The sequence below is a fragment of the Olea europaea genome, chromosome 11 (genome assembly GCF_002742605.1).
Source record: "Olea europaea var. sylvestris chromosome 11, O_europaea_v1, whole genome shotgun sequence".
NCBI classification, from domain to species: domain Eukaryota; kingdom Viridiplantae; phylum Streptophyta; class Magnoliopsida; order Lamiales; family Oleaceae; genus Olea; species Olea europaea.
This window is the reverse complement of record NC_036247.1, coordinates 2,220,813-2,240,218: the sequence shown is the minus strand read 5'-3', so window position 1 is coordinate 2,240,218 and position 19,406 is coordinate 2,220,813. Positions and strand designations below refer to the sequence as shown.

Below are 19,406 nucleotides of genomic sequence, written 5' to 3'. Positions count from 1 at the left end.
AGTACCAATACGGCCACGAAATTATTTCAGCGTTTGTTTTGGTGGGTAATGTGCTAAGATATTTTATGTTCTCTATACATAATCAAGATGAAATTGAGCCTACTCACAAAATTTTCGTTCAAAGAGTTTGATTTGTACTAGAATGTCATAATTATCGGTTATTGTTCCGATGCTTCAAGGTGATGTATGAACTTTATAATTTCTGCTTAATTTTTCATTTGTTACAGACATTTCAAGAGCAGCGTACATCGGTGGAAAATTCATTGATTGATCGATGGCCTCCGTGATGGAAAATTTCGACCATAATGGACCTAAATATCTTACTCGTATTGACTGGTATGGCTGTTTTTAATTTGTTGCTTAATATGTTTGCTGGTCACATATCTTGAACTCAAATCGTTCATGAAAAGCAAAGTAAATTGTAGGAGTGGGCATTTTTTCCCGGAACCGGTGGAACCGGGCCGGAACCGTTTAAAACCGGCCGGTTCGGTTCCGGTTCTTCTAAAAAATAATTTGGTTTCGGGACAAATTATTAAGAACCAATCGGTTCCGGTCCGGTTCTTGGTTCTAATACGGGAACCGCGGAGAACCGAACGGTTTTCATAGAATTTTTTTTAGTGAACATTTTTTTCTTTTTTAGTAAAATATAAGACTTACTCTCCAATTTGTCCCGAAACCAAATTGGTAATATATATGACTTACTCTTAAAGTGAAAAGAAACTTCCATCAAAGTAAAACAAAATTAAAAAAAAAAAAATTATAGTATAACAACATAAGCAAAAGGCAGTGACATATGGAAATGAAACGAATGTTTATGTATATAGTTCATTTGTCACTTTTAATTAAATAATTGAGAAAAATACTGAATTGTGATTACCTGAAGGCTCAGGAAAATGTTAAAAAGGGACCCTTCGGTTGGCATTTTTTTCGGTAAAATATATGACTTACTCTCCGAACACTTTTATTTTGTTTTCATTTTGATGAAAGTTTGTTTAATCATTGAAGTACTAGACGGTTTATATAAGTTAATATTTGTTTGATAATAGTAACTTATATTATTTGCATATTGTTTTAAAATTAGTATATTTAGTTTTCTTTTAATCTTTGTATAATATGTTCGGTTCTTCTATATTTTTTTAAAAGTATCACGTTGGTAGTTTCTTTAGATTTTTTATTAGTAAATATTTTATTTTGACATCTTTATGTAAAGAACCGGACCGGACCGAATCGAATCGGAACCGAATGATTCGATTCCATAGCTAACAATGGAACCAATGTTTCCATTTCTAAAATTTTCATTGGTATTCGGTTCGGTTTGGTTCGGTTCCTTTTAGAATCGGACCGCGCCCACTCCTAGTAAATTGGCTAATCTAATAGAGAAAAAGAAGGTTGCCCTATGGAGGGTCTTACTATGAGATTTCTCTTGCGAAAAGGGAGAAAAATCACTGTTCCATTAAGGAATTTTTGCCTTTGACAGGAACAACTGGCATCATCGCAAGTCCATCATGGCCAGCTTGGTTAAGGTTGTATACACACTAGAAAGTGATCGCAAGCGAGAGCGACAAGACCATCAAGCTCTTGCTCCTGAATGGTGGAAATCTTTCAATTTTGAACTAAACCAAGTTCTAGAAGATGAGCAGGACAAATCAATTTTTGGAGCTATTTTCAAGTCCTGTCCTAACTACACAGGCCAAGGTCCCCCGAAATACGTGATCGCCTTCCGTGTTACGGTCAACAAACCGGAAAACGTGCCTCGAGATTATAAGCAGAATCTTCAGGTTTTTCTCAATGGACTCAAGAAAAGTCCGCGTGTTCGTGCTGGCATGGAAACTGCTATGAACATTGTTCGAGAAGCAAATGGCCCTGGAAATGTCTGGTTAGCAGGACATTCGGCAGGTTCATCAGTAGCATTACTAATTGGGAGGAAAATGGTACGAGGAGATTAATTAAAATTTACTTAAAAGTAGCTTTTTTGAGTAAGTAGTCATACAAGTTAAGCGTTTTCTTTACTAGTGGCAGTGTGCTTTTGGCAGATGGAAGCGAAATATAGTCTCGAGACCTATCTCTTTAATCCGCCATTCCTTTCTTTTCCAATTGAACGGATAAAAAGCGAGAATTTGAAAGACGGTCTAAGAATAGGAAAAAGTTTCCTCACTGCAGGACTAGTTTTTGTTGCCAATGGAGGTCACCGGCCAACGCCTCGTGAAAATGATCCGTTTAACGTGTTATCTACATGGGCACCCCATTTGTTCGTCAATAAGTCCGATCCCATATGTTCCAACTACGTTGGATATTTCGAACACAGAAAGAAAATGAAGAGAATGGGATTTGGAAAAATTGGAAATATATCAACACAACATTCAATTCGGAGTATAATGTACCATGCAATAGGGAAGGATTCAGAACCAATTCATCTTCTTCCTTCTGCACATTTGACTATCAATATAAGTCCGCCTATTAATATGAGAAAATGTGAAATGTTGGATGCACATGGAATTCATCAATGGTGGAATCCAGATTTGCAAGTCAACTACAAATTTCTATAAGCCCAGATTTGCAAGTCAACTACAAAGTGATTCATATGTTACTTATTTTTGTTTGCTTTTTTAAGGTAGATTCTATAGTATACAGTGTCGAGAATGGAACTTGTAATGTGCGTCTCTGTTAAGATACATGAGCAAAGCATTGTTTTTAGGGGAATTATAAAAAATGACACTTTTTTGAAAATTGCTATAAAACTTTTGATGTGCACTAAATTTTATCAAAAATGTCACTTTTTTGGTGGAAAATGTCCAAATTACCCTTAATCTTCCCTTTTTAGGAGCATTAAATGCTCATTAATGGTAGCCTCCAATCCAATCAATTGTAATGATTTCATTATTTAATATGTATATTATAATGATTTGATAAATGTATATTATATTGTATAATATGAATTGACTAAAAAAAAAAAAGAAAGAGAAAAGACGTAAAAAAAAATTTAAAAGAAGCAAAAATAAGATAAAAGAAGCAAAACAATCCTAGTTCACATCAAATACATCCCTTCTTGAAAAAACCCTCCATTTTCTTTCATCTTCTTTATTTCTTCATCAACAATATATTGCTATTCAATTCATCATCCATTTGGAGAGGTTAATTATTACAAATTATTTATATTTTTATGTAATAGCTTATTATTTTTCACATATTAAAAGCAACATGATCATCAAAGTGAAGAAAGCATTTAAAACCACTATTAATGATGATGATATTGTTTTTTCTTTTATTGTTTTTTCTTTTTCAAATCATTTTAAATGGAAAATATACCAACAATATTTAGGGACATGTCAACTATTCCATATTTAATGAAGCAGTCATTTGTTTATGGAGATCTGTAGAGCAATGGAATAATTGTTGTAGTTGAGAATTGATTGTAACCAGTAATATTTCGGAGAAAATAACAAACAAACAGGCATTAAACTTGTCGTCGGTCTCGACAGTTTCTCTGTCGATCTCAACGGTTATACATGTCGATTTGTCGAGATCGACAGATAAACTATTGGGATAGAGTTTTAAACTGTCAAAATCGACAGTTGAAAACTGTTAACATCCTGCATTTCACATTCTCCTATTACATCGGTTTAAATATTCGAAAGTGCCCCTTCGATGCTATTAAATATCGACATATTGACTGCTCATAATTCTTATCGTTGTAATCCCTTTATTTTAGATATGAACACCCATTTGAGATTCATCGTGTCGCACGGGGGAAGGTTTATTCACGCAGATGACGAATGAAAGTGGACAGGGGATAAAATCACATCCATTTTAGTGCCGAGAAATGTTACCCTAGTCGAACTTCTGTTACGGTTGAATGAAAAACTTGGCATTATCGATCCGCACACCGAAATGGAATTGAAGTTTAAAGTCCTGAACCTGAATATACCGCCAGCTGAAATACGTGAAGATGAAGACCTCATGTGGTACATATCTGTTCATACGGAAACTGATCTGTGCGTTAATATTGTGGAGACAAATATGCGAACTGTTAACATGGGGAGGGATACGAATTTGCGTAACCATTTGTTTGCCGCAACGGATGTTCATCAGAACTTAGAACATGATGACATGAATCATGAGCCTAGTTCCCCAGTGAATAATGCAGTCGAAACAGGGAATTTTGATGATGGGGCTGCACCTGTAGACGATATGTTGGACGACCCATTCAATGGTACAGATGCTGCTAGTATTGCAGACGTTGACGCCCAAATGTCATCACAACTTATTCGTTCGGGTACAGACCAATGGATTACAGCTGTGGATACATCCGATATTGTTGAACGGCAAATATTCTTGAGCAAGAAAGAGCTGTACTCGAAAATTCGTGTACTTGCTTTGCAAGACAAGTTTGAATTTCATGTAAGCAGGTCAAGCCGCAAAATGTTAACTGTTGCATGCGTGGACCGTAATTGTAAGTGGATGTTACGTGCTTCGAGTGTGAAACAGACGTCTATATTCATGATTCGAAAATTTAACCACGTGCACACATGTTCGGTAGATATCCGTCGTAACCCACATCGACATACCACTACTTCTGTAATTGCCGACCACATTTTGAGAAAATTGGATAATCTATACCGGTTGTACGATCCTACCGCTATTGCATGTGACATAGAACGCGAGTTTGGTGTCAAAATAACTTACCAAAAAGCACATAGGGCGAAAGTTGCCACTTTACATATGCTACATGGTACATCGGGGGATAGTTTTCAAAAATTACCTTCCTATTGTCACGTTCTAGGAGAGCGTAATCCAGGGACAGTAACCCACATCGAAGTTGATTCCCATAACAGGTTTCATTACTTCTTCCTAGCTTTCGGTGCAAGCGTTCATGGCTACATGCTCTACTTGAGGCCCGTTATTTGTGTTGACGGTAGTCACTTGAAAGGTCCATACAAAGGTACACTTTTTGCTGGCAACCGGCCAAGATGCCAACAAACAGATATATCCCTTGGCATGGGGGATCGTTGATGCTGAAACAAATAGATCGTGGATGTGGTTTATGTCCAACTTGAAAGAGCTTATAGGCAACTCTGCTGAATTGGTTTTTGTTTTCGACCGGAAGAATAGCATTTCCAATGCTATTGCTCACCTATTTCCTCAGTCCCGTCATGGGTACTGTATCTGGCATCTAGAAAAGAACTTAGTCCAGCGGTACAACAACGCAAGTGTAATTTTTCTATTCAAACGAGCTGCACGAACTTCTCGGGTCGAAGAGTTTGAAAGACTTATGGGATAGATCCGTAGGGTAAGTGCAAGAGCGTACGGGTACTTAGAGCGAGCAGGTTTCTCGTTTTGGTCACGAGCACTGTTTGTTGGTCAAAGGTACAACATTTTGACAAATAACAATGCCGAATCTTTGAACTCAATGTTGAGATATGCCCGTTCATTACCGATCACGTGCTTGGTCGAACACATTCGACAAACTATGCAGAAGTGGTTTCAAGAACGTCGAACCTGTGCAACCACATGTATTGGCGAGCTGTCGTTCAGGATGGACAACGAGTTGCGGACAACGTTTGAAGCAGGTACAAGACTTCGAGCTCATGGCTTGACAGAACAGTTAACACAGGTTGGAATGTCCAACAACACGGACATCGTCGACTTCTCTCATAACAGCTGCACTTGTCGTGAGTTTCAAATTAATCGTATGCCATGCGTTCATGCCACTCAAGCTGCCTGCTTGCGAGGTATGTCATTGTACGACTTATGCTCACCGTATTACACATCGGAATACTGGAGAGGTGCCTATAGCGAAGCTATATATCCCGTTATGCGTAAAGTGGACTGGATAGTGCCAAACGAAATTACAGGTATTCCTGTTAGACCACCTAATGTACGTCGTCGTCCGAGTAGATCACCCACAAGACGTCACCGCTCCAGATTCGAGTCCGCCACACGACTGAGGAAATGCATTCGCTGTGGTGGACTATGTCATAATCGGAACACATGTTCCAACCCCATTATACCACCGACCGTTTAAATAGGCGTTTGTAATAAATAGGTTTTTGTTCGAAAGTGGTTGAAGTTGTATGTGAACTGGCACCCCCATGTCGTTTGTAATGAAAGAATGTAAATGTTCTCATTTTTTTATCATTGTCGTTTGTTTGCTGACATTAGTGTTTCTCATGATCGCAACTAGTTAGAAGATATTGTAATTGATATCCCTTCAGAACATCTCGACAGTTAAACTATCATTCCCAACAGATGGTTACAGAGTATATAATCTGACTGGTCCGAAATATTTATGCTTGCACGACTACACTGTTACCCATTCAAGTCTCTACTTACACAGATATTTTGAATCATAACATTTCTTTTACATTCCATTATCGTTTCTTAACAGCAGACATCGTCTTCTAATTTACTACAAACAAAAATGGTATGTTTCAAGGACGATTTAGGGCTGACCTGATTAGTAGTTTTTCCATACGGACTTATTCATAAGACACCACGTACGTATATACACCTAACTCTACCTACAAGGAATTTTAAAAATAACTTATTTTTCGATGCTTTCAAGTTCATGTATTAAGTCCGAACCACAAAATCCCGACGAACCTACGTTGTCAAAATAGTGAACTTGTTCATTCCAGGGTACGTCAATTTTCAGTAAACAAGGGATCCATACAGGGAAACACAAGTTTCATACTTACACAAATGAACCTATGCTCTTACATCCCGACAGTTAATCTGTCGTTCCCGACAGTATACATGCCGTTCCCGACAGATTGTTTCTGTCCTCGTCCATAGTAGGTCCAATACCAAAATCTACCAAAATATGAAGAAAACAGTACGTAGACAATGGAGGTGCTCTTGCTCACCATTGCCGAACTATGTTACGAGATCTATCCCTGACAAAATACAAACTATACATTATTCCATACGCTCCACATACCCATATTCGCCACCTCATTGATTGTCCACACTCGAACCATCTTGTTCGGATTCATCGGAGCTGATTACAATGATCTCGGGAGATGGAACATGAGCCAACCACGCGTCATCGTCAGACTCAACTTCCACCGGAACCATCAATGGGACGCCCCAATCGAGCACGGTCTTTGGAGTCTGGGAAGCTTCACTTGCAACATCGTCGAGGTTCAGAAAAGGAACAACGGATGTGGCTCTCGTACCACGTTCATAACTCACTTCGTCATCGTCCGAAGCAATAACGATGGGACATAGTGGGGACGAACTGGGTGTTGGTAGCGGCTCCTCATGGTTAAATGATTCATTGCTCCCTGTCGACGACGCCATTGTTCTGATATGAAAATATGTATTGAACCTATTGAGGAGTAAACATAGAGACTGCAACATGAATTTTCAAATGTGAGTATTGAAGGTGTCAATGATAATGTGGACTTACCATGCTATATATAGTAGATTTTTTGGAGAGATGCACTGAAGTTCATTTAGTGCCCCAACCACCAACCCCCATACAATTAAAATTTGATAGAAAACTATGTGATGGTTGATGGTCTAATCATACTTAAATCCCTAGTATATGTCCTGAAATGGTGGCTGGGGTTGGAAGATTAGTACCAATGTGAGTTATGACTATTGAATTATTTTGGCAATGACTAAAAATGAGCTAAGCACGGTTTTCAATTCCATTTTCACTATTTAAATGTGGTGCTCCTTCCAAAAATTGAGAAAAAACTTTTCAACGTAACAGGTATGTGCATAGTTTTTTCCATGTTGCTGCATGTGTTATAACATTACATGAAAGACAGCTTAAATGAATTTTGCTATGTTGGTACTTATTTTTTACTCAGTTGAAAAACGATAATCGTAATGTATTCACGAGATTCTAAAATTACTGTCTTTTAGATGACGAATCGAACTACACTGTATACTCTCGAGTTAGTGGAAATTCCGGAATACATAAGTTATAGTCACACGCGCATGCATAAAGAGCAACAAATGGCAACTTCATACAAGTACTTCTGATACAACACATTCAAACATAATGTACAAAAATCTAGGATCATCCATGTGCGCCTGCATACCGGGTTTATATAACATTCATTGCAACCAACAACAATGACATGAACGAGCTAGGCAAGCAAAAGTGTAAGTCAATTTGGACCTGTTTATACAAAAATCATCGCAACCAATAACATAAAATTTGTTTATACAACGTTCACCCCTTTCAAGAACCCTACGTGAACTCTAAGTTGAGATGCAGTCACCGTGGAGGGGGTTGAGGCATCTTCATCCACTGTCTTCTGCACATCAATAACCAAAAACGATATAAAGAGATCAAAGTTATCATGGAAGTTAATTTGATAAACGCAAATATACAGCATTTCCGACAAGAACACTCAACTGAACAAACAACGACACGATGGTGCTCTTACATACATAAAGAAGAAAAAAACATCAGCAAACTAGAAAGTACTCCACATGACTGCAATGCTGAAGTATAATGAAATCCATAATCCAAAGCAAAGAGTGGAAGCTAAAATTTAAACTTCTAACCTTTGTTACTCAAAATTGGAGTGCTAAATTTGACAAGCCTCATGAAATATATAGATACATTCCCAGTCAACTTATTGTCACTTCAATACAACATTAACCCACGAAACTCATCTCGTTCGGTCATCCAACCCAATTCAGAAGCAATCAACAGCACAACATCCAATCCAGTGATTTTCATATACAAATATGAATACTTAGAAAATTGTCTTCCAAGAACCATACAATTGAAATGGAACTATGAATACCAATAAAAGCCCAAACATACTAAAGAAACAAAGCATAATCAATTCTTAAAAAACTTCAACTATATCAGATATTAAGGATAAATGAAGTGAATCTAGGTTAAAGAAAAGTACTCACCTACATGGTAGCATAGGACGGTGGGGGATTGAAGTTGGATACCGGCAGCGACAGAGGCGGAACAAAATTTCTCACCTTCGTTCGCAGAAAGTTGAGATTTTCAGCATTTTCTCCCCACAATATCAAATATCAAAACACTGAAAGAGTGATAAATACTCAGGGTTAGAATCAACAATATAAAGGGCGACTACCGGCTTCGTGATGGATTGGAGGAGACTAGGTTTTCTCTGAGGGGGAAATGGAAAACGGAAATGGGAAGGGTCAGGGAAAAGGGAGGGACCTTATACTCGTTTTATAATTTCTACACATTTTTAAAATTAACTTTTGTATACGGGTTGGGTTGGTTGGCTTCGGGTTGGGTTAAAGGGATAACCCATAACCCAACCTAACCGGACAGAAAATGGGGTAAATATAACCGAACCCAACCCATTTAATTGCAAAAATGGACCCAAACCGCTTCGAAATGCTCCTTTACAAATATTCGACTGAACGTGAAAAAATCCAACAATATTATGTTTCAATTGCATGTGATATGAACAGTTCGGAGAATATTCGTATAATATTCGACATGCTCCTTTAAATTAACGTAAAGGTACGACCACGCAAAGACGAACTCCACACAAACTTGAAATAATGTCAAATTACGCCAAAAATACCTCATTTCTTCACTCTCTTCGCCCTCCCCCTGGTGTACGAGTCTTTGTAGATACAGCAGGACGTCGGATGCGTATTGATCGTCACCTCTTTGTGATGGGTGGGTCATTGCATTGCACGGGTAGGCTGGCCTCCCCCGGCATGTTTGTCGCACCGCCTACAAAACAATTCCACTTTAATTAGCACTTCATCCATTTGCATCATGAATTTGGGTTAGGGTGACATCAGGAGTTCTCCACCGCAATGTACTTACCATCCACCTCCGCTACGCCACTAGCGGACGCAACACCTTTGTCCAAGAGGTTTCCCGAACCACCGGAAGACACTTCGTCATCCTGACCGTTCTTTTCTGGTTCGAAATCCATGCCGCGTCCACCTAGTATGAAATTAACATACGATTTCATACGTAAGTAAATGATCCAAATATTACGCGTTACTCTAACTAGTGAAATAAAAGTAAACCACCGTAGTGTACGTACCGTTCGCCTCCGCTACGCCAGTAGGGGACGCAACACCGTCGTCCTCACGTTTCCCCGAAGTATCGAAAGCTACATCGCCGTCGTCACCGTTCAGTGCTGGTTCGGATTCCATGCCGTCTCCACCTATGCATGAGTACCAACATATCCAATATTAGAAATCGCGTGTCGTTCAGGATTTACAGTATACAAACTTCTGAATGAGGTGAGACCTATGTACGAAATCAAATATTATGCGGAACTTAAGACACGCACCGTTCCGCTCTTGCATTTCGTTGTCCATATCTTCGTCATGATCGATCGGGAACGGGGAGAAGCCTCTTCCATGCACTACAAAACAACAATTGCAAAAATGTAAGGGGGTTACGTATTTTCTAGTATCAAATAGTAAAGAAGACATGAAAATGTATCCATAGTAATTGATGCACATACTTTGCGGGTTCGCACATTCCGGGACAGGGTCGGTGTCGCCTCCATTTTCATCTAAGTCACAAATCCCATGTGTACTCAATGTCAGCAAACATATGTAACATATAGTAGATAACAATTTAAATGCAGTACACATACCACGCACTGAAGTAGTCAAAACTGTGGGCTCCTTTGCCGCCTGAGCCGTAGGTAGAGTACTTCTAGAGGGAGCTGGGGAGACGAGGGTAGAAATGAAGTCCCTGACCTTCACAAATTCATCGGTCACGTGCTGCATTATCTCAAGCTTCACTGTGCGCAGGCGAATTTCGATGAGCGTTCTTTGATCGAGCAATAGTTCCTCCACCTCGTCTCTCGTGAGGTTCGCACCAGAGGTTTGACCTTATCGTACATGAGATGTGGAGGGTGCATGAATGGGAGAAGTACGTCTGTGCATGGGGGAGAGGAATATGTCCCAGTCTGCGGTGTACGAGTGTGGTCATCCTCACTGTCCCCACTGTCCCCCTCGTCCGAGGCCTCTCCATTGCTGTCTCCACTTTTATCACCTCCGGTCTCCTCACGGGCTCCCTCATCCTCACTGTCCCCGGACTCATCATCGTCCTCGGAGCCTCCTCCACTGGAAACCATTGTGCACTCCCCCCTTAAATTTCCAACATTCCCCCCACTGGGCAAAGGATCTGGGTGAAGCTGTGCAGGGATAATGTCCCTTGTAACCTCGTCCAGCACAGGTACAGTACGGTCTTCAAACGGCAGGAGGGTGGAGATACATGGTTGTCCAAGCTCGGCTTCGGTGGGAGGAAGCGTCGCGGACACGTGCAGCTGCAACATAAAATAAATTAATGTCACCGAAAATGTAACGAGTAACGGCACATGCAGATCGTATGCATGAAACGCAATCCAATACCTTAATGTTCTTGAAAAATGCATCATACGTCCGGAGTTGCGGCTATTTGGTACACGTCCAACTCAGAAGCCGTGGGAATTGATGACCCAATCGCCGAGCAAACCTATCCCCAATTTTTGGTATTGCCTCGAATGCCCAGATCTGTTACAGCAGATAGTAACTGTGAGTTGAACATTAAAGGAACCAATGACAATACATTTCTGATGAAATAATGAATACGATGGACAAAATTTGTGTGTAGTACCTGCATGGCAATGGGAAAGCCGTGAACTGTATAAGTAACCGCCTTCTCCTTCTTATTTGTGGCATCTACAAATTTTCGTCCCAGTCTGCGTCGGAAGCCCCTTATTAGACGAATGTACGATATTCTACCCCAAGGGTAGGAATAGAACATGTCCAGATCGTCCACGATCGATAGCGTCGGAAGTTCAATATCGGCATGGCTATCCGGAGCATTGAACACTCCTTCGATGATTAGAGCAAGCCCGAGCTTGTACCGATCAGCTCGGGGCGTCGACGGCCGGAGAAATGCCTTCTCAAGTTCGCCACACGAAATCCTCTCCGTTGATTTAAAGTATTTATCCTTCAACCTCTTCTTTTGTAGAACTCGATCCATCGCGGCATCATCTGGAAGAGGACCACACATTAAACCTGTGACAAGAGCATACTCTTGCAGGCTGATAAGTATGTTTTTACACACTGATTTGGTTCACAAACATGACTTAAACATGGATAAAATGGTTGAATTGTGACTTAATCTAGTTAAATTCATGCATTGTAGGTAATTCAATGGAAATTGTGAAATTCAGGAGAAAAGAGCCGAAGAAGGACCAAAACGCAACAAATTGATAGCTCGATGACCAAAGGTGCAAATATTGAGAAGTTGAGCTAAATGCAAAACAAGAGTAAAAACATGCCAAGTATGAGCTCAATGACAAAGAAAAACAATTGGAAGAAGAAAGAAGTGAAAAGGGACTGAATTGAAGACAATTGAAAGATGGAGGACTAAAGGTGCAAATACTCAAAAGATGTGCCGAATGAGTGGCATGAGATTTGATGGTGTCAATCATCAATTAGAAGATAAAATTTGTTGAAAAGATGAAGAAATCGAAGAAAGAAGTCAAGAGAAGCAACAAGGAGGTTCAGGGACCAAAATGTAATGACCACATAGTTGGTTATATCTATGCCACCGCATAGTGTAACCATCTATGCGGTCGCATAGAAGGTTGCAGGGAATTCTAGAGGAAATTTTATTGTTCTATGCGACCGAATAGAAACCTTCTATGAGGTCGCATAGTTATACTTCGGGGGCCTCAGTTGCAGTTTTTTGTTTTCGTTGAAACTCTTTTCCTACTTGATTTTGACGCGATACAAATACCCAAAATCATCAAATTGAAGGGAGGAACGACCAGAGAGACGAATTGGAGGCACAAAAACACAATCTTGGGTTGATTTCACAAGGATTCAAGAAGGATTTCAAGATTTTATACAAGAAAATAAGGATTTTCATACGGGTGTATTCTTTATATCTTTTAATTTCATTTTTATTTCTTGATTCAGTAATCATGATTGTAGGCTAGGGTTTTAAATTCATTAGGAGATCGATGAACCTTTGATTACTATTAAATTCTTATATCTCATAATTTCAATATAAAGTTTCGTTTGGATAATATGCTTGATTTATATGTTTTCATTGCATCCATAATTATTGGCTATATATTATGTGAGATTAGATGATTTATTTCTTACATTCGAGAGAAGTGAAATAGATTCGATAAAATATAAATCAACATAGGGTCCGATAGTGGATAGAAATATACCCCTATGCTTTATGCAATTCGTTAATTGTTCATAGAAATTCATGCATTCTTGTATATTTGCATCATCCATAGAAATATAGGCTGGTGGTATGCAAGAGTAGGTTTAATATATATCGAGAGAGTATATTGGATAGATTTAGGAACATTGAATTGACATTTTTCCATCGATTCATTGAATTTGTGAAATTAGGGTTTTTGGTAATCAATTGGGGATTCGAGATCCTAATGATTCTATTTCAATTTATTTCTATACATTAACTTCCAAAATTGCATATTTACATTTTAGTTGAGTTGTTGAGTCATTTAATTAGGGGAACTTCGAAATTAGGGTTTCCAATTTCGAAATTAGGGTTTTCTTCAAAATTAGGGTTTCAAATTGGGGGTTTCTTCCAAAATTAAGGCTTTTCACACTTTGACCAAATTTTCATTCAATTGGATTCGGTTAAGGTCATATTAGTTTAATTAGAGCTAATTCAATCCTTGTGGGAACGATACTTGGACTCATAGTCCATTTTACTACTTGCTAACGAACCGTACCCTTGCGGTTGAATTTAAAAATTGAAAGAAATATTCGCGGACAATTTTTTGGCGCCGTTGCCGGAGATTCGATTTTAGTTTTAATTCTATCTTTTGTGACACTAATTCGAACTTATTTAGTTTAGTACTTGTTAATTTTATTAGATTTATTTTATTATTGTTTATATTGAATTTTTGTGTTAATTTTGCCATATCAGGGCTTGTATGCAAGGAGCACCTGATCAAGACTTGGTCCCTATAGATCCAGAGATCGAACGCACATTCCGTCACAGGCAAAGGGAAGCAAGAGTGGTACAACAAATGGCTAACGAGCAAAATCGATCGGGAATTCCACTCAACGAAGGTTTGGCAGTGGAAGAGGATGGAAATACGGTACTTGGGGATTTCATGGCACCATTGGTGGTGCAAAGTCAATCTAGTATTGTATATCCTCCATTTGGGCAACCGAACTTCCAACTGAAGACAAACGTGATTCAACCGTTTCAGAATGGGCATCAATACCATGGGATGGCTAGTGAGAATCCGCATACACACATATCTCAATTTCTTGATATGTATCCACACTTCAGATACCAAGGTATCTCCGATGATGCTATAAGACTGCGCTTGTTCCCGCACACCTTGAGGGATAAAGCACTTAAATGGTTGGATTCACTCCCTGTCGGAAGCATCACTACTTGGAACGAGCTAGCTCATAAATTCTGCACCAAGTTCTTCTCGCCAGCTAAAGTAGCTAAAATGTGGCATGACATCTCAATATTCAACCAGATCAAGTCAGAATCATTTGAAGAGGCATGGAACGGTTTCAAGAACATGTTAAGAAAGTGCCCGCAACATGGCTTTGACAAGAAGACCCAGATCAGATTTTTCTACACTGGATTACTTCCATCATTCAAGAGTATGGTGGATGCATCATCTGACAGGTCTATCTCTACAAGAACAATTGACGGAGCATGAGAGCTGTTTGAGAGGATGGCTACAACTTCAGCTATGTGGTCTACAGATCGAGTAGTTCAGAAGAGAGCACCTGGGGTGTATGAAGTAGATACTTACTCAGCACTGTCGGCGAAAATAGATTCCTTATTCCATAAGGTTGAAAGCATTTTACAAACCGCCACTGCTAAGCAAGTTATGAAGCAGAGTTGTGAAGAATGTGGAGCAGATCACAGTACTGCTATTTGCCTAATTCTAGCACAAGGAGTAGAACATACAGAATTCGCACAATGGGGTCAGCGCCAGCAGAATAACCCATATTCAGAAACCTTCAATCCAGGCTGGAGAAAACACCCAAATTTCTCGTGGGCTAATCAGAATCAAAACAGACCACAAGGGCAATATCAGCAGTAAGACAAAAAGCCACCATTGGAGGATATGTTCGAGAAATTTATGGCACAAACCAATCAGTACATGGAAGCTAATAACCAATTTATACGAAGGACGGAATCAATGCTTCAAGATCAAAGTGCAGCAATCAAGAACTTGGAGACACAAGTGGGACAGATGGCAATTTCCATGACGGGTAGAGCATCGGAAAACCTACCCAGCAATACTGAAATTAACCCTAAGGAACATGCAAAGGCTATAACAACCAGAAGTGGAATACAACTGCCGGAACCACATGTAAAAAGTTCGGGAGCCAATAAGGAATCAACGCCAACCTTGGAGGAAGAAATTGTGGAGCAAACTGACAATGCAACAGGAGATGAGGTTAAGAGGAATTCCAAGACATCACAGGGTAAAAATACTAATCCTGTTAACCCTCATGAGCTCCTACTCCGTTTCCACAAAGGTTGAGAAAGCATAAAATGGAGCAGCAATACAGTAAGTTCCTTGAAGTCTTCAAGAAACTGCACATCAACATCCCATTTGCTGAAACACTTGTCCAGATGCCGAGCTATGCAAAATTCCTGAAGGATATCCTCTCCAACAAGCGAAAGATAGAAGAATACGAAACAGTAATGTTGACCGAGGAGTGCAGCGCCAGAATCCAGAGAAAGCTACCTCCAAAACTGAAAGATCCAGGGAGTTTTACTGTACCCTGCACTATTCGAGACTGTCATTTTAATAAAGTTTTGTGTGATTTGGGTGCAAGTATTAATCTAATGCCTCTTTCTGTTTTCAGGAAACTCGACTTGGGAGAAGCAAAAGCCACAATAGTGACATTGCAGTTAGCAGATCGATCCCTTACACATCCAAGATGAATCATTGAAGACGTGCTGCTAAAAGTGGAAAAGTTCATATTTCCAGCTGATTTTCTTATCTTGGACATGGAAGAAGATAAGGATGTTCCACTCATTTTGGGGCGACCTTTCTTAGCCACTGGGAGAGCGATTATAGATATTTAGAAGGGGCAGCTGATATTGAGGCTTGGTGACGAGCAAATCTCATTCAACGTGTTCAAAGCAATGAAATTTCCTACTGAGTCAGACAGTTGTTTCCAGATAGATGTAGTCGACCGAATAGTTCAAGACACATTTCGGCTACATCATCCTTCCGATGCATACGAGGCATGCATTGCACATTCACAATCCACCCATTCTGAATCAAGTGAGATTGAGACATGTGCTCGGTTTTTGGAGAGTAACCAGCCATATATGCGCAGACTAGCCTATGAAGAGCTGGGAACTAGGACTGCAAAATCAGTGCCATCTATTGTGAAACCGCCCAAATTGGAACTCAAACAACTGCCACCACACCTTCGATATGCGTACCTGGGGGAATCTTCTACACTACCTGTTATTATTTCAAGCACTGTCACTGAGGTAGAGGAAGAGAAACTATTTCGGGTGTTAAGGGAGAATAAAACAACTATTGGATGGTCGATTGCAGATATAAAGGGGATCAACCCATCTGTATGCATGCATAAGATACTCATGGAGGAAAAATTTAAACCAAGCATTGATGGGCAACGGAGATTGAATCCACACATGAAGGAAGTGGTTAGAGCTGAGGTATTGAAGTTGCTCGATGCAGGCATTATTTGTCCAATATCAGATAGTGCATGGATCAGTGCGGTGCAAGTTGTTCCCAAGAAAGGAGGAATCACAGTGATAGAAAATGAGAAAAATGAGTTGATTCCTACACGGACAGTGACTGGATGGAGAGTTTGTATTGACTATCGTAAACTAAACACAGCTACTCAAAAGGATCACTTTCCATTATCGTTCATTGATCAGATGCTGGAGAGATTAGCAGGGCATTCGCACTACTGTTTCCTAGATGGGTACTCCGGGTATAATCAGATTCCAGTGGCACCAGATGATCAGGAGAAGACCACTTTCACTTGCCCCTATGGCACCTTTGCATACAGAAGGATGCCATTTGGATTATGCAACGCTCCCGCTACCTTTCAGCGGTGCATGATGGCTATTTTCTCAGACATGATTGAGAAATTCATCGAGGTATTCATGGATGACTTCTCTGTGTTTGGATTTTCATTTGATGAGTGCTTGGAGCATCTAAGTCTTGTGCTACAACGGTGTACGGAGACCAACTTGGTGTTAAATTGGGAGAAATGCCACTTCATGGTACAGGAAGGCATCGTACTGGGGCATCGAATCTCGACGAAGGGCATTGAAGTGGATAGAGCAAAGATTCAAGTAATCGAGAAACTACCTCCACCTATATCAGTAAAAGGTGTTCGTAGTTTTCTTGGTCATGCAGGGTTCTATAGAAGATTTATCAAGGATTTCTCAAAAATTACCAAACCTCTGTGCTGTTTATTGATGAAGGAATCCACATTTGAGTTTACTGATGAGTGTCTGCAGGCCTTTAACACTTTAAAAGAGAAGTTGACTTCAGCACCTGTAATTATCACACCGGATTGGAATCTGCCATTTGAATTAATGTGTGACGCCAGTGATTATGCTGTGGGAGCCGTGTTGGGTCAACGAAGGAATAAGGTATTTCACGTGATCTACTATGCAAGTAAGACTTTGAACGATGCTCAGTTAAATTATGCCACTACGGAGAAAGAGCTTCTTGCTATAGTCTATGCATTTGACAAATTTCGATCATACCTTGTGGGGTCGAAGGTCATAGTCTACACAGATCATACCGCTATCAGGTACTTAATGGAAAAGAAGGATGCTAAGCCACTTCTCATTCGTTGGATATTACTACTTCAAGAGTTTGACTTGGAAATTAAGGATAAGAAAGACAGTGAAAATGTGGTGGCGGACCACCTATCTCGGCTTGAGGACACAGAACGGACAGAGACAGTGGAAATAAATGAAATCTTCCCAGACGAACAGATTTTTGGTGTGATGGAAACACCCTGGTATGCAGATATAGTTAACTATTTAGCCAGGTCTATCATACCGCCAGATTATTCAAGTCACCAGAAGAAGAAATTCTTCGCTGAATTGAAGTATTATTTTTGGGAAGATCCATTCTCTACAGGCGGGGGTCTGATCAAATTGTTCGTCGCTGTGTACCAGAGGAAAAGGTGCCTTTGATATTAGAAAACTGTCACTCATCTATATATGCAGGGCATTTTGATGCTTCGAAAACAGCTGCGAAGATTCTTCAATCAGGTTTTTACTGGCCTGCACTCTTTAAAGATGCTTTTGAATTTGTGAAAAGGTGTGACCGATGTCAGCGCACGGGTAACATATCTAGAAGAAATGAGATGCCTTTGAATAGTATCTTAGAGGTGGAATTATTCGACGTCTGGGGGGATCGACTTCATGGGACCATTTCCACCATCTTTTTCAAATCAATACATATTAGTGGCTGTGGATTATGTATCGAAGTGGGTCGAGGCTGTTGCACTACCTACTAATGATGGGAAAGTGGTGATTGAGTTTTTAAAGAAGAACATTTTTACACGGTTTGGAACACCAAGAGCCATAATCAGTGACGGGGGCACACATTTCTGCAATCGTCAGTTCAAGCAGTTGTTAGCGAAATATGGCGTTAAGCACCGTATAGCCACCGCATACCATCCCCAAACCAGCGGACAGGTCGAAGTATCCAATAGGCAATTGAAGCGAATACTCGAAGTCACAGTCAACTCATCACGAAAGGATTGGTCAAAGAAACTGGATGATGCCTTGTGGGCCTACAGGACTGCATTCAAGACCCCAATAGGAATGTCACCATATCGACTGGTTTTTGGGAAAGCATGTCACCTACCTCTTGAGATCGAACATCATGCCTACTGGGCAATGAAGAAGTTGAACTTGGATTTGAAGGCTGCGGGTGAAAAACGGCTGTTACAACTGAATGAACTGGATGAGCTCAGAATGGAAGCCTACGAGAACTCAAAGATCTACAAAGAGCGCACCAAGAAATGGCATGACATGCATATCCAGAGGCGTGACTTTAAGGTGGGGCAGAAAGTGCTACTCTACAACTCCAGGTTTAAACTGTTTTCAGGAAAATTGAGATCGAGATGGTCTGGTCCATCTTGGATCGCCAGAATGACGCAATACGGTAAAGTCGAGCTATCGACTATAACCTAGCGCTGAGTGGGAGGCAACCCACTATATCCTTAAATTTATTTTATTGCATTGCATTAGTTTAGGAATTTGTTTGAGTTTAGTTTGTTTCGTAGGTCATCGCTCATATTTTGCATGATAGCCTAGGTACTACACGTTTTATGATGAATGAATGGGTGCTAAATGAAGTGTTTGGGTGTTCGAGTGTGTGGCACGCATTCCGATGTACAAAGATGTTCGTTTTGATTAAGTTATCAGAATGCAG

The 19,406-nt window shown here is 40.0% G+C and overlaps 1 protein-coding gene across 1 annotated transcript; it reads left to right on the top strand.

The window, feature by feature from the left end:
- The first annotated feature begins 402 nt into the window (after positions 1 to 402).
- On the top strand, positions 403 to 3,777 carry LOC111404305 (GDSL esterase/lipase At4g10955-like). Its single transcript, XM_023033133.1, has 5 exons — positions 403 to 596; positions 1,478 to 1,931; positions 2,034 to 2,525; positions 2,612 to 2,663; positions 3,710 to 3,777. Exons 1-5 carry the CDS (start codon positions 403 to 405, stop codon positions 3,775 to 3,777), a joined length of 1,260 nt encoding a protein of 419 aa, XP_022888901.1.
- Positions 3,778 to 19,406: the final 15,629 nt, after the last annotated feature.

Excerpts from the sequence above, each read along its gene's own strand:
- LOC111404305 (XM_023033133.1), top strand. The coding sequence starts at position 403 with ATGAAAAGCAAAGTAAATTGTAGGAGTGGGCATTTTTTCCCGGAACCG. Across the intron at positions 2,526-2,611 it reads GGTGGAATCCAGATTTGCAA|GTAGATTCTATAGTATACAG; the intron begins GTCAACTACAAA and ends TGCTTTTTTAAG. Across the intron at positions 2,664-3,709 it reads AACTTGTAATGTGCGTCTCT|ATATGAACACCCATTTGAGA; the intron begins GTTAAGATACAT and ends CCTTTATTTTAG.